The 27,465-nt window shown below is 48.4% G+C and overlaps 1 protein-coding gene across 2 annotated transcripts; it reads left to right on the top strand.

Moving 5' to 3' along the window:
- The first annotated feature begins 569 nt into the window (after positions 1 to 569).
- JAML (junction adhesion molecule like) lies at positions 570 to 27,455 on the top strand. 2 transcript variants are annotated; one of them, XM_007080395.3, is made up of 12 exons: positions 570 to 655; positions 771 to 906; positions 4,582 to 4,705; positions 5,769 to 5,832; positions 8,678 to 8,832; positions 10,186 to 10,411; positions 14,568 to 14,680; positions 17,488 to 17,725; positions 21,144 to 21,282; positions 23,445 to 23,505; positions 24,945 to 25,031; positions 26,955 to 27,455. In XM_007080395.3, exons 4-12 carry the CDS (start codon positions 5,790 to 5,792, stop codon positions 27,045 to 27,047), a joined length of 1,155 nt encoding a protein of 384 aa, XP_007080457.1. In that variant the 5' UTR covers positions 570 to 655; positions 771 to 906; positions 4,582 to 4,705; positions 5,769 to 5,789; the 3' UTR covers positions 27,048 to 27,455. The 2 variants fall into 2 exon arrangements, with proteins under 2 accessions (XP_007080457.1, XP_007080458.1); XM_007080396.3 differs by lacking the exon at positions 4,582 to 4,705.
- The last annotated feature ends 10 nt before the right edge of the window (positions 27,456 to 27,465 follow it).

The raw sequence follows: 27,465 nt of genomic DNA, 5'->3' as shown, positions 1-27,465 counted from the left end.
TGGGTGATTGCCTGGCTACATTGCACCTATGTGTTGAGAGAAGAAAACAAAAGAGGCTGCTATAATTTTACTTTTATTATCTTATTTTATTTTTAAATTGTAGATAAAGCAAGCATAGGAGAGGGGCAGAGGGAGAGAGAGAGAGAGAGAAAGAGAGAATCTCAAGCAGGTTCCACACTCAGCTCAGAGCCCATCATGGGCTTGATCCCATGACCTTGGGATCATGACTTAGCTAGAATCAAGAGTCAGACACTTAACCAACTGAGCCACCCAGGCGCCCATTATTTTGTCTTATTTTATTTTATTTTGTCTTTTTATTTTATTTTATTTTATTTTATTTTATTTTATTTTATTTTATTCTATTTTGTCTTATTTTATTTTGCCTTATTTTATTTTATTTTATTTTGTCTTATTTTATTTTATTTTGTCTTATTTTATTTTGTCTTATTTTATTTTATTTTATTTTTGAGGTTGCTGTATTTTAAACAGAGCAAAATGTGCTGTGTTCATCTTAAATCTATCGTTCTTTGTTTGCATGTAGCTGATTTCTCTCTTGGGGAATGTGTGCCTGATGCCTTTCAAGACCCCACCCTCAGAGAGCTCTCTAGAAGGGGAGACAGCCCCTGCTCAGGTCTGGAATATGAGGCTCTCCTCGGTAAGTTGAATATATATCTTCTTTTTAGAATGAAAATATAAATAAAAATTGGGTCATGGGCCAGATAACTGAAATGAGAACCTTGATTTAGAGGTTCCTGTTTGCATCTCTGCAGCCACTTCAGAACGCACGCATTTGGTTTGCTCTGAGCCTGACCTCCTGTGCCGGCAGAAGTCTCTTCAGTCGGACTTGGGTATTGCAGATGTAGCGCAGTTCAGTGCTTGGCTTCCCCTCGGTGCGCCTCATCTTGGGTAAGCAATTGCTTCATATTTCTTAAGCAGGGATTCACACTTTGCTGTCTCAGGAGAAGGCTTTAATTTGATGGCCACGTTTGCAGGGCTCTCCACCTCTGTAGGAAGAGATGGGTATAAGGTAGCCTGGTGGGTGCACTTTTCCTTTCCGTGGGGTAGAGTTGCTTCTGTTAAGATCCTCAGAGAGAAGAGGGGTAAGGTGTGCCCTTAATGAAAGAGTAGGTGATGATGATGATGATGATGATGATGAAGAACAAGACTTTCATTTATAATTTGCCTGTGGTTTTAGGTAGAGCAGTGACTAGCTGCCCTTGAACTCATGGCGGGACTTGTCCCTCACTGTTTCTCTTCCCCCAATCCTAGACAGACCAATATTTAACCTTAAGAAGTCAGAAACTTAAACCTCTCAAGAGAGCTAGGCTATACTGTCCTTACCAATCACGTCCTTTGCAAAGCTCTGATCTCATGAAGGCCTGATGTAGGGTCCTTTAGGTGTAACCTGGTCTGAGGAGGGAGCGGGAGTAATGACTTCCAAAGTCCCCTTCACGTAGAGGGTTGACCAGTGATGTCAAGACTGTCTTACAAGGAGCCATGTGACCTCCCGGCCCAATGTAGGATAAACGGTCTTGGAAGGAAAACTGAGGATGCATTTCAAGAACTTCATGCCTCAGAGGGGTTATGTGGGTAACTATACCTCAAAACAATGAGAGCCCAGAGGTGCACAGCCAGGGGTGAATCGAGGGGACTTAGCATCGCGAGGTGAGCGGGGTAGGTAAGGGAAGCCTGTGCAGGTGTCTATTTGCTCAGTGGTTGGTTGTCCTTACAGGGGCCAAGCACTGGCACTCAGAGGCAGCACCTCTCCCTTATCTTGTTTTGTGATATTGTAACATTAGGGGGTCATTTTCACATCCTGTGTGGTTGTCTCATTGTCACGAGTCCCTTTTCTGAAGAGGTTTTCTATCACAATCGTGCCAAGGGTGACCCTTCCTCTGCGCTGTTAACAATGGGAGAGGTGATCCCGATGGTTACAACCTGCCCCCCCCCCCAACTCCCACACCGGGAGTGATAGAAGATATTTGCCAGGAGTTATATTGTGAAAGCTCCGTGAGCTCAGGTCAAAACGTTTGGCCAACACATGAGATTTCTGACCATGCAGAATTATCTTAAGAGCATCTGCTGAGGAGATGTCAGGATCTGAAGAAGCGAGGTAAAAGTTGAGAATTTAAACGGAATCCTATTATCAAGGTGCTTAAGGTGCATCTGATGCTTTGGTTGGATTTCTAAAGACCAAGATTCATTTTATGCGTGTATTATATATCTGTATATATAAGATTCTGATCTTCATTGTTCAGATAGTAGAGCTTATAGTCTTGGGAGGTGAGCGTGGAGAGCAAGACTTTAATCAAACAAGCCCACAAATAAATAGATAATTAGAAATTATGACAAATGCCCCAAAGGAAAGATAAATAGTCTTATTAAAACATGTGGCTTGCCGGGGGCTAGGTGGGGGCACCTGGGCGGCTCAGTTGGTTAGGGCGTCTGATTCTTGGTTTCGGCTCAGGTCACGGTCTGATGGTTCGTGGGTTTGAGCCCCACAGTGGGCTCTGAGCTGACAGGGCGGAGCCTGCTTGGGATTCTGCCTCCCTCTCTCTCTACCCCTCCCCTGCTCTCTCTCTCTCTCTCTCTTTCTCAATAACTAAACAAATACATAAATATTAAAACAACAATAACAACAAAACAAAGCATGTGGCTGGGCATCTGACCTGGTAAGTGTGGCTCAGGAGAGATTTCCCTGAGGAAGCCACACTGACTTGACATCTGAAAGCTGAACAGGAGTTCACTGGATGAAGTGGGTGGGAAAAGCACTCAGTTGGGGGAGCAGATTCATCTTGTTTGGATACATGAAGTTCCGAGAAGTTTTGCTCTAAAACATGGAATACTTTCAGAAACACGAGGGGCAGTACAGGGCAGTGAGGGGACAGGTTCTGATCCAAAATGCCTGGGTTTGAATCCTGGCTCTGCCGCTTGCTATGAGTTATCGGGCAAGTCACTTCACCAATCTGTGCCTTAGCGTCCCAGTCTTGGAGACCTCATAGGGTCGTTGCAAAGGTTACGTGGGTCAACGTGTAGAGCGTTCAGGCGGTACCTGGCATGTAACCCTCTCGGAATTATTGCATATGTAACTACTGATTTCTGGCATGGTCCTATATTAACTAGGGGGGAGAAAAGGTCCGATCTTTTAATGGTAAGGAGGAGGCCCAGGACACTGAGTGATTTCCCAGAGATCAAAGAATTAGTTAATGGAAGGTCTGACCCAGGAAGAGAATTTTTTAGGAATTCAAATCCGTGCTTTTTCCACGAACTCATTGCTTTTCTCTTCATTCACAGGGAGTTCTACCGGTGCATATGAGTACTTAGAACCAAAAATGATATCTCGTATTCTTTTTTAAAAAAATATAATTTATCGTCAAATTGGCTAACGTACAGTGTGTAAAGTGTGCTCTTGGTTGCAGGGGTAGATTCCGTGGTTCATCGCTTACGCACAACACCCAGTGCTCATCCCAACAAGCGCCCTCCTCAACGCCCATCACCCATTTTCCCCTCTCCCCCACCCCCCATCCACCCTCAGATTGTTCTCTGTATTTAAAAGTCTCTTATGGTTTGCCTCCCTCCCTCTCTGTTTGTAACTATTTTTTTCCCCCTTCCCTTCCCCCGTGGTCTTCTGTTAAGTTTCTCAAGATCTACATATGAGTGAAAAAATATTGATCTCTTGTATTCATCAGATTATTTGCACGTTTCCTAAGATTTGTTTGAAAACGGTTGGGTGTGGCTCTGAGTGACTAGAGTTTGGTGACGGGGTTCAGAGTCTCTTTGGGATCACCTGTGTCCTCAGGATAGAATGGCCCGAGTTGTAGGGAATGTAGGGAATGGTTTCAACGTGGTGGTCATTTGGGCAGCTATTTGCACTCACCCAGCACATGCCAGGCACTTTAGTGGTGCTGCAGCACAGGCCTGGGACACTCGTAAACAGGAACATATGGTCCTTCTTGAGAATCTAGACTTGGTGCGGTTTGGTGTTAGACCTGTAAATCAACTGTTCCTCCTCCAAGCAGAGGGCGCGCTGCTCTGGGGGAATGTACAAGAATAGTTTGCCGGACAGAGGAGGGAACACAACCAACTCCCTGAAGAGGAATTCAGCCAGAACGTTCAGGGATCTCAGATATCCCAGATATGATGAATTACAATGACGCATGCTCTCAAGGAAGCTGTTTTTCATGGATGTGTGGGGTGGGATGGGTGGGGTGGGATGGGTGTCGTGGAGCCAGAAGACAGCTGTTGCTATCTTGAGAGAGATCTGTGTTTTTATCAGAGGTGTTTGGGGGAAACTTAGTATGACTCTTGGTATATCTGAGTCAGTGTAATTATTATCTACATTGTGATGGGGTTCAAAAATTGAAACTTAAAAGAGTTTCCAGTTCATTCTGATTCATCACTTGCCATTCTTATAAATGTAGACGCTCAGAACCCAAATCTCTCTCGGCGCTACAAATTGTTTCCTATCTGATTTTTAGGTTATGAGAAACAGGATCTTATGTGGTAATGACTTCTACTTTTCGAAGCACTGTTATCTACATCATCCTGTTTGATCCTTGCATTATTGTCCTCATGTTATAGGCAAGGAAACTGAGGTTCCGCAAGGTCAACTGACTTCTCTGCATAAGTGGGACCTAGGGTAGGACCTCCTTGAACAGTTTGACCCTGATTTTCCAGATGGAGGATTTTGTTGTTTAGAACGCAGGTAAGGAATCTCTTAGGTAATTGTTGTGTACAAGTTAAAATGGCCACAACATGTGGACTTCCCACCAGCGCTGGGTGGGGTACTGTGATGGAATTACACAAAGACAGCTTTCCTCCTAGCAGGTTCTAGGTAGAGTTCTTTTAATGGCGGGATGTTCCGGGGGCAGGGATCGTGGCCGAGCCCAGACATAACGGTTGGTGGGAACCCAAAACGGGTTGGATTGTAACTCCCTGGAGTTGGTGTTCTGTTTCATTAAGAAAATTGTGGGGCATGGTGAAAAACAACGAATCCTTTCCCAGAGCTGGTAGACGCAGCGAAATTAATACCACAGAGATAATATAGATGCTTAAAAAGTACTTTTTTGCCCATGTGCAGTCCAAGTCTCATTCTATCCCTGCTGCCTTGCTTAAAAAGGTGGAGGGTGGGGGGGAGGGGAGGGCAAAAAAAAAAAAAGCTCACCATGTCTATTTTATGCGGCTTCTTTCTGCCACAGAATGCGGTGAGTGCCTTAACTGGGTTGAAAATTTTCTCATTTGTGTAGCTCCTTTCCCACATGTCCTGAACATTCTCTATATGTTTAAAAGTAATAATTTTAATTTAGTTGGTGAGATAGGCAAAAATCTCACACCGAGTCAGCTGTCATCTTTTGTTTATGTGACATCCTTAGGTTGTAGAATGGCCAGGGTTGTCATCTCAAGGACATCCTGAAATTATTTGCTTTTTTCCTCTTGAAAAGCAATTTTCATCTAATCTTCTCGTACAGCCAATCTGAAGCGGCCCCCAAGCGACTCTCCAAACACTGCTTTGTTTTGTTTCATGACAGCACTTTCTAGCATCTGCTATTTTCTTGTTCATCCACTTGCTTCTTTTTTTCCCCCCTCCGTCTCCCCCCCCCCCCCCCCCCAACTCGCAAACTGCAGGCGAGTGGCACCTTGTCCTTGTTCGGGGCTGTAGCCCAGTGCCTCAGGCACAGATTGGCCCACAGAAGCACTCACAGTGGTTCGTTAAGTTAACAAACTTCTCTTGATGCTATTTTCCGATCTTTTTTTTCTTTTATCTGAAGGTTGGAAAATTGGAGAGCAGCATGTGTTGCCCACTGAAACTCCTCCTGATGCCAGTGTTACTGGGTGAGTAGAAACCAAGGAACCAAGGAGGGCGTTTGATTTCCTGTAAGTCTCGTGCGTTTTCGAAAGCCGGCTTTATAGATTTTCATTTCCCTTTGGTTTGCTGAAAACGGAAACCCCAACCTGGAACATCATGGTTTTGCTGAAGCAGCTGTTTTAGAAGCTAGGTAGCAAACTCTTTCTTGGAAAGCTGAATCTTCCTCTGTTTCTATTAGAAACAGAAGGCCTTCGGGTCCTTGATTGTGTGTTCTAGGATCTTCCGACGTGGTACGAAGAACATTTCTGGCATTCCTGCGCTTTAAATCGTGACCTTAAAAACACAGCTAGTCTCAGATCAGGAAATGAAATTACCGAAGAGAGTCCCAGAATCCCTGTACTCTGCTGTTGCTGTAGCTACACCAGCCTTCTTGTGGTTCCTCAAATGCACTGAGCTCTTTCACAATTTGGGGTAGTTTCTTTTGCCAGGACTTTCTCTCCCCGCCTTACCCTAACGAGCCTGCCTAAAGCTTCCTTATCCTTCAGGTTTCTCCTTAAGCTTCCTTCCTTCTGGAAACCTCCTCTGAACCATGCCACACACCCCCCCCCCTGCCCCCCAGCCCCCAACCCCGGCCCCGGCCCCTGGCCCTCAGGTCAGGTTGGAGTCTCCTGTTCATGTAACTTCTGTGCGCTGGGCTGCTTCTTGTGTATAGTTCGTGTCTTCTTTCTAAGTTGTCCGTCCTTTCTCCCTGCCTTTTCTTTTTTTTTTTTTTAAAGCTTATTTTTATTTATTTTGAGGGGGGAGGGGCGGAGAGAGAGAGGGAGACGGAATCCCAAGCAGGCTGTGCACTGACCGCACATAGCCCCTTGCAGGACTCGAACTCACAAACCGTGAGATCATGACTTGAGCCCAAACCAGGAGTCGGATGCTTAACCGACTGAGCCACGCAGGCATCCTTCTCCCTGCCTTTTCTCTTTATCCCATGGAGATAGCTCTGTAGGAAGAATGAATGACTAAGGTGCTTTGCTCTCATAGTCTCTTATTTTTCCTCTTTATTATTAGTTTTTTAGCTGTGCATGGTAACCTAAACACTGACTCAGCAACGTGCACATAAGAACTGCCTTTGCTCTAATTCCAGGAAACAGAGAATGTGCACCAATATGCAGACACACACACACACACACACACACACACACACACACACACACAAATGGTATGTATTTAAGAGAAGCTTTTAGAACCATGCAGGCTGGTCATGTTCTGAGGCTCTTTAGACATTTCCTCAGAGGCACAGGAGGCAGCCTGCAGATTTCTGCCCTTCCAGCCAGAGACTTAACAATTCAGCCCCGTAGGCGGTGGCATCAGGGCATTTTGTATTTCTTTGCAGAGAGCTTTTTCCTCTGTAGAAAGTCTCATTTTCTCCATCCGTTGTTCTACAAAGGTTACCCGTCAGGTGTCAGTTTCTTGTTGCTTTGGCGGCTGCCTCTGCTTTCTAGCTAACCTTCACTTAATACTACATAGGGCGCTCTTAATATTAAATGAAATTAGCTTAATATTAAACTAATTAAATTAAATTAAAGGTATAAGAACACCTTTAAGCGCATGTGAAGTTGCTCAGTTCTTCCTTACAGGAAAATTCCAAATCGGCTTTGGAGATGATTTTGATGTCTTTCCAAACACTTTCCCTCCAAAGGGTGTAGGGTTCATGTTTTCTTTTCCGTCTTCCCTACTGTGCGCGCCTGCTGTTGGGCAGGAAGTTAACCCTCTTCTCTCAGGGCAACAGCTTGCATGAAAAGACTGGCACATTTTCTGTTTATTCCCATACGTGTTCACTTGGCTCTTCCTCGATAGAAACTGGCCAGCACCTAGAGGGGTCTTGCTCAATGTTGTCTCTCCACACAGGGCACATCTTGTGCAAATGGAAAGAGCCGTGTAATGGTTTCCTCTTTTAATGAAAAGAGAGGTGATTTGAGCGATATATAGATAGCGGAGTGGTGCCTGTGCATAAACACCTGGGATCTGAAAAGCCGGGGCTGACGGCAAAGCTGGGGTGGGAAGCGGGGGTGGAGACAGACACAAAGAAAAAGCGAAGGGGAGAACCGTGCTCGTGCTGGTCTAATTACAAGGACCTGCACTGACAGCCAGAATCAGCCAGCAAAGTCAGAGAGAAGCTTTTGTAAGGGAACTAAAGAAAAGGAAAAGAGGAGGGAAGCAAAGAATACCTGTGAGTTGGCTTTTTAGATAGGGAACCCATGGGAAACTAGGAGCAGGAGACATGTCATTTCCTGTTTGTGGGTGTCTAAATGCATGACCCGGAAGGAGAACGTCAGGGCTTCCCTGAAAGGGAACTCAGAGAGGGGCACCTGGGTGGCTCAGTCGGTTAAAGCATCTGACTCTTGATTTCTGCTTAGGTCATGATCTCATGGTTCGGGAGATCGAGCCCCACGTTGGGCTCTGCGCTGGGCGTGAAGCCCGCTTGGGATTCTCTCTCCCTCTCTCTCTGCCCCTTCCCTGCTCTCTCTCTCTCTCTCAAAATAAATAAATAAACTTAAAAAATAGAAGGAAAGAAAGGAGCTGGGAGAAAGGAATTCCAGAAACAGGGAAGGGACCAGCTAGGAGAACAGGATCAATTTGCATTTTTGCAATATGAAGATTGCAGAACCCCTCCAACTTGAGGCATGTGCATAACTAGAAGGTATTTCTCTTACCCTTGGGAGTGTCCTGCTGGTTTGAGTGAGGGGCCTCTGAGTACTTTGTCTGTGTTGGGTCATCTGGGGAGGGAAGACGTGTAGTACTTAGTGATTAATACTGATTTTTGTGGTTGAGGGTATTTGTCTAAATGATGTCTCCTCTTGCCTTTGGCTTCTATAGATTATTCCCTGGGCCTGAATGACTTGATTGTTTCCTCCCTTGAGCTAACGGTCCATGTGGGTGATTCAGCCCTGATGGGGTGTGTTTTCCAGAGCACAGAAGAGAAACGTGTGACCAAGGTAGACTGGATGTTCTCATCGGGAGAGCACGCCAAGGTAACAAGGAGGAAATACAACTCTGTGGTAGAAACCCCTGGCCAATGGTGTGAGGACAGCATGGGGAGAGGGAGAATCAGGTCATCAGGTGCCATGAGGTGGTGTTGCCAGAGTTTGGGTTCTGAAGCTGGTCAGAACTGAGCCTCTTCCTTGCTCGGCCCTTTGGCCGTGCGACCCACTGGGCCAGTAACTCCACCTGGCTGACCTTCAGCTTCCTCATCTGTGACGATGAAAGTCATTATCATAATGGTAATGCTTACCTTTTGGGTCCTTGAGAAGCAATGAGAGACGTGCCCATGAAGTTCTTTTTGTTTCTTTTCTCGATGTTTGCCCTTTGTAGAGTAGTTTAGGTGGTTGGGAGGGCTGACAAGGGTGAGAGCATTGGTCTAGACAGAAGAGGCATAAGAATGATGTCACAATAATCTTTTTTGGCGGGGAGAGGACCAGATCCTTTCGGCATTCCATGCCCCATTCATGTGCCGGGGAATCGTCTCTTTCTCCTTCATGGCCGCTTCAGGTGTTGGGATTAGAAGATGAAGCATGGCCGAGAGGGGGTCTTTCATGGGCGCTCTTTGGAGTGGGGAATAGTGTATACAGCCTGTCAGAGATTCTGTAGAGATACCTGTATGTTAGGATCATTTGTGAAATCTATCCTAAGTAACGTGTTACTAACGGTAAGGTCCCGAAATGTACAAACGAAATACTCTTTATGTAGCTCATAGCGTGTTATTCCTTTAATACTTTTCTCACTCAAATTTTTGTTAGTATTTTGTATTATGAGAGGGATAGGCCCATGGTGTACGTAGAAATAAGAATTTCCCAGGGCTCCCCTTCCCATCCTGCAAGCCAGTCCGTGATGATGACTCCGTCTCAAGCTGTATGATATGCTGCCTGGAAGAGGGCAGAAGGGGGGGTGGGGAGTGATGGCCAACATGCCAGGGACCGTCACCACTACCGGTCTGGGGGATTGCCTCAAGGCTTTGAATGCCCTTGAATCCAGGGGCCATAGCGGAAAACGGGGTGGAGATGAGAGAAGGTGTTCAAAAGTTGTGAGTTTGAGTCCCCAGAGTGACCTTCAGAGTGGATGTTACATTTTAACTCAGACTGTAAGAAATGGATATGTGTGGGCCATAGTCCGCCATTTGTGCGTGAAATAAGGCACAGGGCCTTGCTCAAGTTACAGTGTTACCCGGCACCAAGTACTTTTTAATCATAAGGACAAGGATGATGACAGGTACGATGGCGATGGTGATGATGCCGTTGCCTCCACAGAACAGGGTCTTTTGCATCCAGACTCCTAGGTCTGGTGCCCGTGACTTTAGATGTGCCCCCCAATGTTGTGTTGCCCTCCAGGATGATTACGTGCTATACTATTACGCCAACCTCAGCGTGCCTGTGGGGCGCTTCCAGAACCGTGTGCGCTTGGTGGGAGACATCTCACGCAGCGATGGTTCTCTCCTGCTCCAAAATGTGGAAGAGGCTGACCAGGGAACCTACACTTGTGAAATCCGGCTTGAAATGGAGAGCCTGGTGTTCAAGAAAGCGGTGGTGTTGCACGTTCTACCAGAAGAAACCAAAGGTATGCGAATGCTTTACCTAGAGAAGGGCGAAGGGGCAAGAGATCTGATGTGCGAAGAGGGCAGGGAACCGACTTTGTTGAACAAGTGCCAGCCTTTGGTCTAGACACTTACCACAGAGTGAATCTGCGATAGTTGGTGTGCTTTTTTTTTTTCTTTTTAATTTTTTTTTTACTGTTTATTTAATTTTGAGAGAGAGACAGAGGCAGACTGCACGTGGGGGAGGGGCAGAGAGAGAGAGGGAGAGACGGAATCGGAAGCAGGCTCCAGGCTGCTGAGCTGTCAGCACAGAACCCGACGTGGGGGTTCGAACCCACGAACGGTGAGATCGCGACCTGAGCCGCAGTCGGACGCTTAACCGACTGAGCCACCCAGGCACCCCGGTAATTGGTGTTCTTTAAAGAAAAATCTTGACAGTGGTAATTTTATTATCACCTTAAATGTGTCCCATCATCATGAAAATGCCGTGGAGGAAATATTGGTCTTTTCATCTTACACATGAATTAACTTGAGGCTTAGAGAGGCTTAGATGTGACTTGTCTAAGGACGCATGTTTATTAAATGGCGCACCTAGTACTTAAGCCCTGGAGCCTCTGACATCAAAGTCCCTATTCCTTTTACTCTGTCCTGGTGGTACTTCCCGTCCGTTATCCTCAGTGACGCCATGTCCATATTTAGTAGGTTCCTCTGGTAAGCGTTCTAGGGGACAGAAAAGAAATGAGAGGATCTCGGTATCGTCTTTGGACTTCATCTTCCCATTTGTAAATGGAGGGTGTGGCTTCAGTAGACTGGTGGTGTTCAAACTGTGCTGTGTGGAACCCTGAAGGTCCAAGGAACCTGGTAGGCTGCGCAAAGGGTGAGAACAGGGCAGGGGTTAATAGAGGATCCGGTCTAATAGGACCTCAGGCCTCCAACTGCAACCAAAGTCCTTTCTCTTTCTCCGGTTTTATTCATTGGGCTGCCAGAGAAGATTTTGTTTGAAGAAAGAATTCTGCTGCCTTAAAAAAAAACCTTGAAAACCCTAGAATTAGATATATTCTTTCAAAGTGTTGAGGGACGAGTCTACGGTCTCGGGAAAGCTTGCTAGAATCTGGACCTCCTCTCCTCCCCCAGCTGGTTAGGCCCGCTGTGCGCGCCTCTTTGGTGATGCCCATCACGCCTGCCCAGATGTGTCTTCCCTGTTCACCTGGGTCTGTATTCTTTGTCCTCTGACCAGCCTTGGACCCCCTGCCTGGCGCAGAGTAGGCCATCGATAAACATTTGTCGAACGAGGGGCGCCTGGGTGGCTCAGTCGGTTGAGCATCCGACTTCGGCTCAGATCATGAGCTCATGGTTTGTGGGTTCCAGCCCCACATCAGGGTCTGTGCTGACAGCTCAGAGTCTGGAGGCTGCTTCCGTTTCGGTGCCTCCTTCTCTCTCTCTCTGCCCCTCCCCCATTCATGCTCTGTCTCTCTCTGTATCTCAAAAATAAATAAATGTTTTAAAAAAATTAAAACAAACAGACATTTGTCGAATGAATGAAATTCTGGAATTAGCACCCTTCGCTTGGAATCCTGTTTCTAAAGCTGGAGCTGTAAAAGGGATTGTAGAAGGTGGCCTCTGACCTCCCTCCTAAACTTTTCTACTTTTTTTCCTTTTCTTTTTTGTTTTAAAGTTTATTTATTTTGAGAGAGAGGAGGGGGAGAGAGTATGCCAGGCTAACAGCACAGAGCCTGTTAGATGAGGGGCTCGATCTCATGAACCATGAGATCATGACCTGAGCTGAAATCAAGAGTCAGCCGCTTAACTGACTGAGCCACCCAGGCGCCCCGCCCCCCTACTTTCTTTCAGTTGACGTTTTTCTTTTGATTTCAAAGCTGTAGTTCTCCAGAAAGGAAATGAATCAGCTATTTCCCCAAGGATCATCTTTGGGCTACTCCTTTCTGCTTTGTCCTCTGATGCCATGCCCAAATGCTTGTCCATACAAATACAGCCTATAAAATAGGAGCCTTTTCCCTCTTTGAAGAGACGCATAAGGCCATGAAGTAAAAGGAGCCAATTTCAGAATTGGAAAATCCATGGACACAGGCTAGAACAATTTTAGGGTTTGTCAGATATTTCCCCCGTAGCCAGTGGAGCAACCTGTATTTATTTTTCCCTTGTGGCCGGAAAGGGAGTAGAGCCAACTCCTAAAAATCTGCCTGCTGGCCACTGGAAAGTTGTCCAGCTTGCTTGGTGGAGGTTGTCTTCCCCCATGTGAAGTCATCTATACTTTGCTCTACAGAGTTGACTCCTCAGTTTATAACTTTTCTATGCTCCTGCTACCATTTAGAATTTTTTCCATGATCCTACTCCTTCAATTCCTTTTTCCTCATAGGTTTTATTTTAAATATCACAGACAGTATTCTTGCAAACAAAAATAGTGTTAACTTCCTGTACTTTTGCTCTAGAACCAGCCATCCTTCACTTACGTGAGGGGGCCCGGTACAGTGAGTGAGAGCTTTTGTGCGTTTCTTCACTTAGGTCTGGGGTGTGTGCTTGCTCAGCCTTTTATGGGCCGTGTGCCTTTGGGCGCTTTCCACCTTCTTCCTCTGAAAATGGGCAAATGATAGTGCGTATCTCAAAATATTGTAATGACTGGCTGATATGTTACATACACCGTGTCTGGCACATGCCTGGTGCAATGAAAGGTGCAGAATGGGTCAGTTATATTTACTGCATTTTAAAAATAGAGCTCAGTTGGTGAAGCGTCCAACTTCGGCTCGGGTCATGATCTCACGGGGTGAGTTGGAGCTCCACATCAGGCTCCTTGTGAGAGTGCGGAGCCTGCTTGGGATTCTGTCTGTCTGTCTGTCTCTCTCTCTCTCCACACCCCCCCTTCTCTCTGCCTCCCCCTCCCCACTCACTTGCCATCTCTCTCTCTCTCTCTCAGAATAAATAAATAAACTTAAAAAATAGAGTTCAGCTCTTAACGTGCTGTTGGATTTAGGGGGACCTTCCCTCCCTATCTGTCTTCTTTGGAATGAATTTTTGTTACTTTCAAAATGACTCCCTCCATAGAGTTTCAAGTTCAGAATATTTTCTTTTGCTTTCCTCCTATTGTGCATCTCCCCTGCTGGGCAGGAAGTTCATGTTCTCCCAGAGCAACAATTTGGATGAAAAGGTCGGCTTATGCCTCACGTTTGCTCCTTCATGAGCATTGCTTAATGCTCTTTTGAAGGAATTCTGTCCAGTTAAGCCCTAGGCTTGTGTCTCCCCAAACACCATCCTGCCTTTCATTTCTTAACTGACTTTGGGGTTGATTTGTGTAGCGTATTCTTGAAAAATCAGAATCATTTTGCTAGTTTTTTTTTTTTTTTCCAGGGGCCCCTTGAAATGATTTACGCAGTAAACACATGATGGGGTCAGTTGCGCGTATAAAAAAGCAGAAAGAAGAGTCTAGGAGTTGGGAAGCCAGAAGCAAGGGAATCTGTTGGGGGAGTGGGGGCAGGGATTAAAACAGAAAGACAAGCCAGGAGAAAAGCTGTCTATTGTCTTGGCCTAATTAGCAAGCGGTCCTGTGACCTGTACCATAGCCAGAGCTGTCTTAAGCCAGTCCTAAGACAACCTGTAAAAAGAAGGAAAGAAATTGAAGAAAGTCACCCGTGATTCAGTTTTTCAGCTCAAAGAGCCAGTGGGTTATGTATAAGCATGAGAATTATATAACTTTCCACTTCCTGTTTATGTTCGGCAGATGTGGGCTTCTAAGCTGGTGATCGGAAAGAGGGGGGCTTCGAAAAAAGAAGAAAGAAAGAGGGGGCTTCAAGATTGTCTGTCCTTTCTTTAGTATAAACCTGAAGTTGAGTTGGGACTGGAGAGAACTTCTGGAAAAGGGGAAGGAGCAGGGAATTAAAGGGAATCAGAATGTGTTTACCGTAGATTGAAGACCCCTCAGAGTTGACGTGTGTGGGTAGCCACGGGTATTCTCTCAGCTGCGGGGTGTCATGTGAGTGAGACGCCTCTGAGTGCTTTGTCCACACGGGATCAGCTGGCTCATCTGCGGAGTGAATGTGTGCGGTTTTGGGGGTGGCATTGATTTTATGGCTGAGGATCTTTGGCTAAACATGATCTCTTCTGGAAGTTCTTTGACTTCTGTAGATTATACCTTGGGTTTGACTTGAGTTACCATTTTATCCCCAGAGCTCATGGCCCATGTGGGTGATTCGACTCAGCTGGGCTGTGTTCTCCAGAGCACAGGAGAGAAACGCATGACCAAGGTAGACTGGACGTTCTCATCAGGAGAGCATGCCGAGGTAAAGGAGAAGGAACCACTGCTGTGCTGTCGAAGCCCCTGGCGGATGGCGTCAGGACGGTGTGGGGGCAGGGGGAATCGGGGCAGCGGGTGCCGTGTGGTGGCGTTGCAGGGCTTGGGCTTTGGAGCTTGTCAGAACTGGGCCTCAGCTCAGCCACTTGGCTGTGGGCAACTTTAGCTTCCTGGTGGGAAAAATGGCTCTGATGCAGATGAGGAAGAGGAGAAGGATGATATTCTTGCTGCTGCTGCTGCCTGCTCAGCTTTTAGGGCCGTGGGGACACATGTATTAGATCGTCCGTGCAAAGCATTTGTACGTGACTTGGCCACTGCCTTTTAGTTTCCTTCCTCTTTTCCCTTCTCTTTGTAGAGTCCATGGGAGAATGAGGGGGGTTGACTTTGGTGGCCTTGTCTCTAAGCTCCGGGCTGGGCATAAGAATCGTTGCATTCTTATTTTTATTTCGGTTATTTTTATAAGTTTTCTTCTGTGCCCCGCCGCCCCACTTCTGGGATGGAGGGAATTTTCTTTGTCTTTATGGGTGCTTCAGGCATTGGCGTTAGTAGGTCCTGGGGGCCAACGCGCAGACTCGTTCATGGGAACTTGCGTGCAAGCAACAGGGGAGTTCACGAGACCATAGGCGTCATTTGTGCCTGCTGATGTACATGTGGGGCAAGGTGCACTGCGGGGGATATCCCAGGTCGGTTACTGTTAATCAAAATTAAGGTGCAAAGTTTATAAAAGATCTATCTTTTCTAAACTAAGACATATTCCCAGCCACCTCTGTTAAAAAGTCGTTTGTACTCACTCGATTCCTGTATGCCGTCTGAGTGGGCCTGGAAGTGTGGCATCACAGTGGCATATGGGGAATTACATGTGGCCCCAGGTTCACCTCTGGGAGCTTGTCGTGCGTTTAGACGTCAACTGCTAAGTGAGTCACAGCAGAAAATATGTTGAGAATGAGCCTTTTGAGCTGTGAATTCAAAACACAGAGAGGTTTCGCATCCATGTTTGTATCCGTATACCCATTTCCTTTTCTTAAAAGCCTTAAAAAATGTTTTAAGTTTATTTATTTGAGAGAGACAGAGACAGGGTGAGTGGGGGAGGGTAGAGAGAGGAAAGAGAGAGAGAGAGAGAGAGAGAGAGAGAGAATCCTAAGCAGGCTCCTTTAACAGGTATTTACTTACTCATTTAACAGGTATTTTAAGCACCTATGTAGCAAACACTCACAGCTCCTGCCCTGATGGGAGACTTACGATCAAGATCAAGGGAGATATGCAGTAAAATACTGAGGAAACAAATACATGCTATGTCAGATATTAGAGCTATGAAGAACAAGAAGGCAGACGTTTGTGGTTCTTACTGTATATAGGTGGTCAGAGATCCCTCACTGAACAGATGACATTTGAGCAGAGATTTGAAGTGAGGGAGTGAACCATGTGTATTTTGAGAGGGAGGGATGCCCCAGGCGTAGGGAGCAGAAAGTACAAAGGCCCTGAGGCCAGTACTCAAGGAGAGCAAAGAGGCCGGTGTGGCTGGAATGAAATGGTGAAGTGACCCGAAGAGGTAAAGTGAAGAAAAAGTGTAAGATGAAATCAGAGAGGAAAATGGAGCGGGGCGGATCATGGAGGGCCTTGTACTTTTAGCAGAAATGGGAGGGGGCATTGGAGGGTTTTGAGTAGAGGGATAACATGATTTAACTTCTATTTCCTTTTTTTTTTTTTTTAACATTTATTATTGAGAGACAGAGAGAGACAGAGCATGAGCAGGGGAGGGGCTGAGAGACGGGGATACACGGAATCCGAAGCAGGCTCCAGGCTTTGAGCTGTCAGCACAGAGCCCGTCGCGGGGCTCGAACTCACAAACCGCGAGATCATGACCTGAGCCGAAGTCGGACGCTCAACCGACTGAGCCACCCAGGCGCCCCTTTTTAAACATTTTTTTAACGTTCATTCATTTTTTGAGAGACAGAGCGTGAATGGGGGAGGGGCAGAGAGAGAGGGAGACACAGAATCTGAAGCAGGTCCAGGCTCTGAACTGACAGCACAGAGCCTGACACGGGGCTCAAACCCACAAACCACGAGATCATGACCTGAGCCGAAATTGGACGCTTAGCCACCTGAGCTACCCCGGCGCCCCTTAACTTCTATTTCTAAGGGCTCATCTGCTGAGAATAGACCAGTTTGGAGAAAGCGGGGAGACAAGTAAGGAAGCTTATTGCAGGAATTGAGGTGAGAGATGCGGTGGCCTGGGTCAGAATGGTAACCATGGAGGAGGTGAGAAATGGCCAGATTTGGGATATATCTTCAAGGCAGAGGTGACAGGATTTGCTGAGGGATTTTCCATGTGAGTTTAAGAAAGCGAGGAGTTTAGTAGGATGACTTCAAGATTTTTGGCCGGAGCATCTGGAAGAAGGCATTGCCACTTACCAAAGTGGGATGGACTGGAAGGGGCTGGTTTGGGGGAAGAATTTGGAATTTAGTCTTAGACGTGTTTCCAGGGTCTGTCGGAAGTCCGACTGGGAGTACCGTAAGAAGTCAGGGCGCCCTTGTGCTTCTTTTTACGGGAAGGGAAGGCCTCTTGTGCCACTTTCCTCATCCTTTTCTGCCCAGGGGACAGGCGTTCACGGTTCGGTGGTGTCCTTCACAGTGACACAGGCTGTGCCCCTGTGTGTGTGCATGGCCTCATGTTGTCTGATATTTCACTGCCCACACACGCAGGGCCCTGCACGTCCTGAGAGCCCCCCACTCAACCTTGCCCATGCCCCGACCCCCTTGGTCTTTGCAAACTCATACTTTGCCTTTCCCTTCTAGGAGGAGGTTATGTTACGTTATCACTCCAAACTCAGGGTACCTGTGGGGAACCCCCAGAACCGGGGCCGCTTCCAGAACCGTGTAACCCTGGTGGGGGACACCTCCCGCAATGATGCGTCTATCATGCTCCAAGGAGTGCGGGAGTCTGACAGAGGAAGCTACACCTGCAGTATCCACCTGGGGAACCTGACCTTCAAGAAAACCACCGTGCTGCACGTGATCCTGAAAGAGCCCCGAAGTATCTGACGTTCGGCTGGGGAGGGATGGGGGGCCTCGTAGCGGGTGGGCATGGCCGGGACTAGGGTGAGGCCAGAGAGGCATTCAGGGTGCAGAATTTCAGGGGGCGTCTGTCTCTTACAAGCACTTGTGCCCTGGACTTCAGTGGCCTTGACAGTGGCATTTGGAGCCCTAGGCACCTTGCTTGCCTCTCTCTAGTTCTGGCCCTGAGGATGTATGAGGTCAAGGGAGCTGGTATTTGGTGAACACACGCCTTCTGCCAGAACTCACTCGTTGCCGGTGTGATAGGCTGATGGAAAGGTACAGGAGGTCAGAGGTGGATTGGAGTTGGTGTCCGAAGTCACTTTTCACTTGGGTGCTGTATGCTCCGTAGTGGGAGGGAAAATGACCCTGAGCTGGGGAGAGACAGCACCGAACAGAGAGAAAACAGGAAGAGACCGGAGCCCCAAACAGAGGCGTTTTCTGTATTCTGGCCAACCCTGTGCATTAAAGCCAGTGGTATGTGGGAGAATAAAGACTCGATTGTGTGGACGGAGAGGGTGATCGGTGAGGGGTTAAAGTTAAACCAGAGCACAGGTAACAGTCAGGATGTGGCCTGTGGACTTTGCCTTTCGCTACAGCCCTTCGCTGGGGGTTGGCTGCGGTTTTTTGGGGGCGGGGAAGTGAATGAGGCCAGAACACAGCTCGGTACCTCTGACCAGAGATCTGGGTCGATGGAAGCACCTCCCTGTAACAGCAAAGGCTCCCGGCCGGAGAGGGAAGCAGGACAGATGGCTTTCTTCACCTCCTCACGAACATGAAGTCGTGTTTTCCACTTCACGGAGGAAATACACGCCATTAGTGGGGGCTCGCTCAACCTCCAAGGCCTCCCCGCCCGCAGGCCTACCTCCATCTGCCCCCCTCCTTACCTCCGTCCTGCCCCCCAAGGCTCCCTTCCGCCCCGGGCTGATCCGAACCTCTGTGCTCAGGTGACATGTTCTCCCCCTCGGGAACCTCGTGCTTTCTACTGGCTTCTGCTCCTCGGCCTATAAATACGCTCAGCTCTTCCTCTTACCTTCTGTCCTCGTCTACTTTAGCTCGCCCCTGTATCTTTTTTTCTCTCTTAAAGCAGACACAACTCACATACCGTACAGCTCACCCATTTAAAGCATGCAACTCAGGGGTTCCAGAAAATTCAGAGTTGTGCGACCATCACTGCAATCAGTCGTGCCTTTCTTTCTTGACTTAGCCAAGTAGCTTGCTCAGAGGCTGAGTGTGGTGTCTCCTCTGTCACCTCCACTGAATTCCTGAGTGCACTGCAACCTGTCTTCTGCTCCTGCCTCTACTTACCTCACATCACTAATGGTACTCTAATCACCCGTCCTCAGCCGCCTTTACCCGAGTAGGATTGGACACTGCATCCTCTCTATGTTCAGTAAATATTATGTTGGATTCCCTTCTTCTCTTCTTCCCTCCTTGCCTCCTCTCTCCTTCCCTCCCTTCTCCATCCCTTCCTACCTCTCTCCCTCCTCCCTTCCTTCCTTTCCTTCCTTCCTCTCCTCCTCCCTCCTCTCTCCCTCCTCCCTCCCTCCATCCCTTCCTTCCTCCTCCCCTCTCTTCCTTCTCTCCTTCCTTCTCTCTCCCTCCTCCCTTCCTTCTTCCCTTTCTTCCTTCCTTCCTCCCTCCCTCCTCCCTTCCGTCCTTTCCCTCCTTCCTCCCTCCCTCTCCCTTCCTTCCTCCCTCCCTCTCTCCCTCTCTTCCTTCTTCCCTCCCTCCCTCCCTTCCTCCCTCCCTTCCTTCCTCCCTCTCTTCCTCCCTCCCTTCCTTCCTCTCTTCCTCTCTTTCTTCTTTCCTTCCTTCCTACCTCTCCCTCTTCCCCTCTTTTCCTTCTTTCCTCCTCCCCTCCTTCCCTTCCTTTCTTCCTTCCTCCCTTCCTCCCTCCCTCCGTCTCTTCCTTCTCTCCTTCCTTCCTGCCTCTCCCTCCTCCCCTCCTTTCCTCCCTCCTCCCCTCCTTCCCTTCCCTTCCCTTCCTTCCTTCCTTCCTTCCTTCCTTCCTTCCTTCCTTCCTTCCTTCCTTCCTTCCAAATTCTAGCCAGATATTCCACAAATTCTTCAAACGCAACATATCCAAACCTGCCCCTGCACACGTCTCCACAGCTCATCTCCAGCTTATCTCCTCCACCTGCGTTAACGCCGTCACCATCTACACGGTTACCTAGCCGGATGCCTGGGAGTTGTGCCTGATTCTTCCCTTTCCCATGACCTCCAATCTAACAGGTCAACAGGTCCTGTCATGTCTGCTACTGATTTTGGGTCTGCCTTCTCTCCAGTCCCATGCTAGGCTCTGGCTGTCTTCCCCTCTGGCTTGGCCTGCAGGCCCCCAACATGTATCTGCTCTCATCCTCGGCCCCCGCTCTCATCCTTCCTGCGGCTCTCTGTGCCATCCTGTCAATCACAGATCCCCACATTCTGTCCAGTGCTTGTAATCTTTCAGTGGTTTCTCCACTGTCTACAGAAACAAAAACCAGACTCCTGGCTGGGATAGTCAAGGCCCTTCATGACTGGGGACTCTGTTATCTATCCAGCCTAATTCTCCACCATACCCACGAATGCGACCTTGAACCAGACCCCCAGAACGATTTCTACTTTCTGAATGTACCATCCTGCCGGGCCTCCAGACTTTGCACACACTGTGCTCCACCACCCTTCCCCATATTGTCTGCCCAGCAAACTTGATGTTTCCTCAAGAGTTTTAAACTTGAAAACTTTTGCTGAGGAATTCTCATCTGCCACCCCGTAGAAGTGGGTACCCTTTTTCCTCTGTGCCCCTCTGTGCCCCATGTGGACTTCCGTCATAGCGCCTAGAGCAGGCTGTGGTTCTCTGTCGATGTGTTTGTCCCTCTTCTTGAGATTAGGGACCACGCGTTGTCTCTGTAGCTTCCGTGCCTAGTGATATCTGGCACCCAGGAGGTGTTTACGTATGTATTTAGAGGGACGTGAGGAAATGAATGAGGGGTGCCATGTGGGTAAGAGTGCCCCTGAAGGCCTTACTTGGCATTCTGACTATGAGGCTGGGTGTTGTAGCATCTATCCTTTTGAAAGCAACCACTTTCTCATAGAAAGATCTACAGCCTCTGAAGCATCTGTTATTTTATTTTAAGATAGAATTGTTAATGTAAAAGGAAACTCTGCTGTAGGTAAGGTGCTATTCTCTTCTCCCACCCACCTTGATCTATACTGTAGGGGTGAGCAAGGGAGCCAGACTTGGCTCTCCATCTAATGGGGACCGCTGGAGTCCCAGGGTTTCCACATGGGGTGGAGTCTGGCTTTCTCCCCCAGCTTCCTGACTTGGCTGTTGCTCCTTGGTATAGAACTTGTGGGACTCTCAGCTCTTTTCCCGAAACACTAAGACCCTCTAATTGCTTTTCTCCTTTCCCAAGCATTGGTGACCCCAGCAGCCCTCAAACCTGAGATCCTGGGTGGTAATCAGCTGGTGATCATTGTGGGGATTGTCTGTGGCACTATCCTGCTGCTTCCCGTTCTGATATTGATCGTGAAGAACACCCACAGGAATACGAGGTACAGGGCTGGGTTGGGACGCTGGTGGTACCTCTAACCCGAAGTGGGAGAGTGACAGCACCCTGACCGTGCCATTTTCCCAGAAGGGGGTTACTTTAAAATAGAATCATTTGTGGTTGCCAAATTAGATGTCATCTAGGTAGGGACCCCCACCCCCTGCTCACCGTGCTCCAGAAAGCCCTTGCACGTCCGCACACCCTCTTCATTCGCTTTGGTATTTCACAAAGATTGCCAGCTCTTTTGTAACTGGTGGCCTAAGGAGAGCATTATTAAGAGTATAAACCTTTTGCGAGAGCTATAATGGTGCCAGTCCGTGCCCGAGAGAAATGGTTTTTGGATTATCCGCGACATCCACTTCACCTAGAGGTGCAGATCTTGGTGCTCTGACCCAGCAGCAGTGTTTCATTGGCCATTGGCAGGCCCACGGCCCCCCACCCCGCATTTCCCCAAGTGTTGATGACGAAGTCTTGTGGCTGTCTTGTAGGAATGCTGCCCACGGGCAAAGGCCCCCATTCAGGCTAAGTAGTTCCGGCTTCTGAGTCTCTTTTCCCCGTAAAACACCCATTCCACGGAAGGTGCTGGCGTGCCTTCTGGCTTTGCACCTCCTCCCCCCGGGGCCTCGCTGACTCGGTTTGAACTTGGCTGGCCTCTCCAAGGGTCTTTACGCTGGGCATGAAAGTGGCACTGAGCCCAAAGTTAGACACCCATGTCAACTCACCTACCCACTCTGGGCCTCAGTTTCCCACCAAATGAAGTCAGTGCTTCCGTGTCTACTCGCTTATCCTAAAGAAATAAGCAGACGGCTATGCTGAGATTTGTGAACACGGTTGCTGTAGCACGGGTGATAATCGAACACTGAAAATCATCCTCAGTGACGGTCAGAAAGGTAATGATTCACCGCATAGGTGTTCCATTCAATGACATGGTGCACAATCCCGAATGGGACGACATGGAAAGATGTCCCAGAAGCCGTATTACAGAATGTATGATACGATCTCATTTTTATAAAAAAAGAAAATTACATACAATGAACATATCTTGTGTGAGTGCCCCTAGGCCCATATTGAGAAAGTTTGGGAGCATAATTCCCAAGTATTGGTAGTGCTGTTTGGGAGAAAAGAGAAGGTGGGTCCCCTGAGGGCGGGAGGTTTACTGGAACTTCAATTTCCAACTCTCTGTGTTTCTTTTGTTTTTTAAAATGTTTTATTTATTTATTTTGAGAGAGCGTGTGCATGTGCGGTGAAGAGAAGCAGAGAGAGAGAGAAAGAGAGAGAGAGAGAGAGAGAGAGAGAGAGAGAGAATCCCAAGCAGGCTTTGTGCTGTTAGCACAGAGCCTGACTCAGGGCTCAGACTCACGAACCCTGAGATCATGACCTGAGCCGAAATCAAGAGTCGGACGTTCAACCGACTGAGCCACCCAGGCACCCCTCTCTATGTTTCTTTATTATTTGAATTATTTTACAATGAGAACACACAGCTTTATACTCAGATAATATGCGAAAAATATTTCCTCCACTTAAAGACAAAAAAAAAATCCGGTTTCTTTTCTAGCTTCAACCCTGATTATTATTATTATTATTATTATTATTATTTTTTAGCTCTTGCCTAGGCCAGAGCAGAAAAAAAGGAAGTGTATTCAGTGGCAGATGCAGAGGGCAGATGGTCAAGAGATCAAAGGCCGAGGGCTGGGAAGGGGCCAGGGCTGGCCGCTCAGGGAGTTTCTGGCGCCAATTCTGCTCTGCCTCCCCCCCCCCCCCCCCATGGCCAGGAACCCTTTGAAACTGGGTGTCGCTGAGCTTCTGTCGCCCCCTGCTGGTCCAGCTACATCTCCCTAGTCCTCGGTTGTGATAAAATCTAATCCCGTGGCCCTCACTGTTAATTCACTTGAAAGTGTGTGGCCAGAAAGATGTTAGCTAGGTTAATAGGGAAGTCAACGCTGCTGTTCAGCCCAGACTATCTCCAGAATCCCTTCCTGCCCTTCATCAGAGAGATGCACTCCTCAGGTTTCGAGGTGGGCTGACTGGTGCTGGCGGTGGGCATCTAGAGAGAATAGTTCCTCCTCTGAGGTCCCCCTCTGCACAAAGCTCTGTGGGGTCTCCTGCAGGGACTCTTGAACATACAGTGCTGGCCGGTTAATTCCCCATGATTTTCATGCCTTGCAGCTCAGGAACGTCCACAACCCTGGTAAAAAGCCTGGAGAACGTACAGAAGCCTGATCCAGAGGTAAGGGAAGAACTCTACCGTTCTGCTGCTGGGCCCAGCGCGGGGCCGGGTGGATAAGGCTCTAGCATTTCAGGTTGTGCCATCAATTCCTCTGCGAACTATCTTCCTCAGTGTTATGTCTCAGCATGCCGGCCGGTGCTGGGCACGGAGCAGGGGCTCAGGAAATCTTCATTAAGCCAGCGAGCGAGAGCCCCTGCGGTGGGAGTGGGGTGGGGCTACAGGGCCTCCTGGTAGGGCTGGAGGAAGGAGCACTGGACTCAGAGCCATTTGTCCTGTTGTAAGGTCCAAATAACCCGATGATCTGCAAGAGCTTCTTCATCTGTGGCATCATGAGGGAGCCATGAGGGAGAATTGTGGTGAATTCAGGAGTCAACAGTTCAGATGAAATCATTCAGGGACCTCAAGTAGGAGGATCAAGAAGTTCTTCTTCCATATTAGTTTGTAATGGAGCTATAAGTAATTGCTATTAGAGACTGAGAAATGAATTCATTTCCTTGAACTTCCTTTCCTTTCCTTTCCTTTTTTGCTTCCTTCCTCCCTCCCTCCCTCGCTTCCTTCCCTCTTCCCCTTTTCTCCCTTCCTCCCTTCCTTCCTTCCCCCTCTCCCTCCCTCCCTTCTTCCTCCCTCCCTCCCTTCCCTCCCTTCCCCTTTTCTCCTTTCCCTCCCATCCCTTCCTCCCTTCCTTCCTTCCCCTTCTCCCTCCCTCCCTCCCTTCTTCCTCCCTTCCTTCCTCCCTTCCTTCCTTCCCCTTCTCCCTCCCTCCCTCCCTTCTTCCTCCCCCTTCTCCCTCCCTCCCTCCCTCCCTTCTTCCTTCCTTCCTTCCTTCCTTCCTTCCTTCCTTCCTTCCTTCCTTCCTTCCTTTAAAAACTCCTCTTTGAGTATTTACTTTTCCATCTTTCGGCCTGTCTGTGACCCAAGAGTAGGTTTTGTCGCAGCTGGGGCCTCAGAAGCCCAAGAATTTATCACTGGATGACATCGCCTCCCCAAATAGTGACAGGAATACTACCACCGACCTCACAGATGTGAGATTCAGGGAGGGCTGTTCCTGCCACATAAACCCTGTCAAAGAGATAACCGCAGTTAGCTGCTGATCAGTGCCATCGTGCCAAGCCTCTAATTAGAAGGAAATAAGCACAGGGTACAAGTAATCTGGCAAGACAAGGATTCCCTGCTGCTACCTAAATGGCCATCCAAAGATGTTTATCTTTTGAAGCAAAGAATGTGGTTAAAATAGTGCTCTTCCCCGACTAGCCAATTTTCTTAATTTGGGGGAAGACTGGGGACTGAATTGTCATTATTGACGATAATTTTCTAGCTCTCAATAACCCTCTGGTGTTGATGCCCTGTGAACAGTAGCAGATGGCCATTTTCTCTGGCATATAACATTTGCCGATTTTTGGGAACGTTTATCCCGTTTCTCCCCCCGTTCCCCCCTCTAGAAACATGTTTACTCCTCAATAACCACACGGGAGCTGATTGAGGAAGAAGAATCGAGTGGAAGGGCAGAGGCCACCTACATGACCATGGTGAGAGTGGTTCTGGGCCTGGCTGAGCCAGGTGACGGGGGTTGGACAAGGAGCTGGCGAGGATATGGCAAACTCCTAGGCGGTGGGCATGGCTGGGTCACCCAGGGAGGTGACTCTGCCGAGGGCTCCTGCCCTGTGATGCTTTCTAAGTAGTAGGGAAGTCTGAAAGGCTGAGGCCCTGCTGGGTAGAAGACCAATCTTGCCTTCGTACCCAATCTCGAGTAGTTAAGCGTCACTAGGGCCAACGGTGATGGATTTTAGTGGCGAGAAGAGGCACCTTTATCAGGCATGAGCAAAGTGCCCCTGCCTCATTGGAGGTTAAACACGACTAATGAGGAGGGTACCGTAGATCCTTGGACAAACGTTGTGTGGCAATCTTCCTTCCTATCCAAGAGTCCCTTCCAGTTCTTCCCTTTTTATTTTTTTATTTTTAAAAAGTCTTTAAAAGTGTATTTATTTTGGGAGAGAGAGAGAGAGAGAGAGAGAGAGAGAGAGAGAGAACCAGCGGGAGAGGGGTGGAGAGAAGGAGAGAGACTGAGGACTCTGCACCATCAGCCCGGGGCCCGATGTGGGGCTCGAACTCATGAACCGTGAGATCATGACCTGCGCCAAGATCAAAAGTCAGAGGCTTAACTGACTGTACCACCCAGGTGCCCCAATTCTTACATTTTTAAATTCTGTGACTTACGATGCGTGGACATAATCTGATCGCCAGGAGGGCTGCCTGCTGCATTCCATACAATAATAGGGAGTCGGATTCCTTCTTTCCCTTTCCTCCACTCCACAGGGAAGTACAGCACGTAGAAAAGCCAACTGGGGCGCAGTGAGTAGGAATAAGGACAGAAGGGGTGAGCTGGCGACGGGCACGGTACTATTTGTAGACTAATTATGGGCACCCCGGCCATGAAAGGAGTGGTGTTCTGCTGGGCCCAGAAAGGCTGGCCTCTTGCTCGTGTTTGTTCCCGTCACGGCGGCACTGAGAACACATGACTCCCAGATGATCGCGGCAGAGAAGGACCCTGCCAAGGAAGTGTGAGGTCAGGGACCTGGCCTGGTTCCACCAAGTGCAACAGTAGCTCCACTCCGAAGTTGCGTGTAGTCATGTTTACCCCTCTGGCCTTCTCCTGCTACTGCCCTGTGACGCTGCGGTCCCTGCCAGGCCTTGTCCGGCCTCTCAGAGACCTGCTGATGACCTTTGCATGGTAGCTGCTGCTGAGTGCGTCCTCACCTGGGCGACACGATCTGCAGAAACTCTGTGAGGTCCACCTTCCCCGTGTTCAGTGTAGGTACTTGCATTGAAACTGGAAAACAGCACTTCTGTCCTCTTGAAACGGAACTGAATAAAGCAAGGGGGATGAGAGGCCAAAGCCACAAAACTCAAAGGCCTTTAGGAGCTGGTTAAGTTATTTCTAAAGACCGCGTGCCAAGTTCAGTAAGCGTCTGGACAGATTTTGGCCCGCAGGCCATTTGTTTGAGACCTCAGGTATAGAGGTGATACTCGATTAGGGAGCAGGGATAACAATAAACCCGCAATTTTGTTGTTGTTGTTGTTGTTGTTGAATTGATCGTATTTATTTCAGTGAAGGGGGCACCACGCCTGTGTCCCCCTCTCTGAGGCTGTATGGCATACTGATTGACGTCACAAGCTTTGAAGCTGGGCAGATGCGAGTCCAAATCCTGGCTCTGTGATTTAGAAGCTAGATGGTCCTGGGCAGGTAACTTAGCTTCTCTGAGCCTCAGTCTTCTCATCCTTAAAGTGAGAAGAAGAAGACTACCTCCCTCCCAGGTGGTAAGGATCTAAAGAGTCAGTGCTTGTGAAATTCAGAATTGGGCCAGATCGATGGAGAGAGCTCAATAAATGGCAACTATTACGATCAAAATACTTACAAATGTGCTCTGTTTCTTCCCTCCCTTCCCCTGCAGCACCCAGTTTGGCCTTCTCTGAGGTCAGCCCCAAATAACCCGCCTGAAGAAAAGTCAGCTGGGGGAATCCCCAAACCAGAGCAAGCCTTTTGAGAAGAAAGGAGAATTCCTTTTGTCCTTAGCAGTGGCACAGACTCTGTCCTCTGTGTGTCCCGAGTCACTTTCTGGTCATTCTGGACCCCTGCCCCCACCCCAGTTGGTTTCCTGCCTCATTGGTCAAAAGGCTGAAGAAGGAGGGTTCAGAACCTGGCAGAAAGACGGGACAGCTCGGGAGGAACGGGCTCCGATGGAGAGAAGCATGGTGGCGCTCCTTCCGGAGCGGGACACTGGCCCTGGGGACCCTGGCCGAGCCGCCGCAGTGGCCTCCTGCATTCCATCAGGTCCTCCCCTTGGATGTTGGTCTCCATGGATGGGTTACTGGGAAGAACCACAGAAGTCAAAACCAACCCAAACGGTTCCTTTGGCAAATTACCCCTAAATAAACGTGGCTTGTGGAAATCATCCTGTTTAT

Source organism: Panthera tigris, chromosome D1, assembly GCF_018350195.1.
Source record: "Panthera tigris isolate Pti1 chromosome D1, P.tigris_Pti1_mat1.1, whole genome shotgun sequence".
NCBI lineage: Eukaryota > Metazoa > Chordata > Mammalia > Carnivora > Felidae > Panthera > Panthera tigris.
The sequence above is the reverse complement of the archived record's forward strand: the minus strand, read 5'-3'. Positions and strand labels throughout refer to the sequence as shown.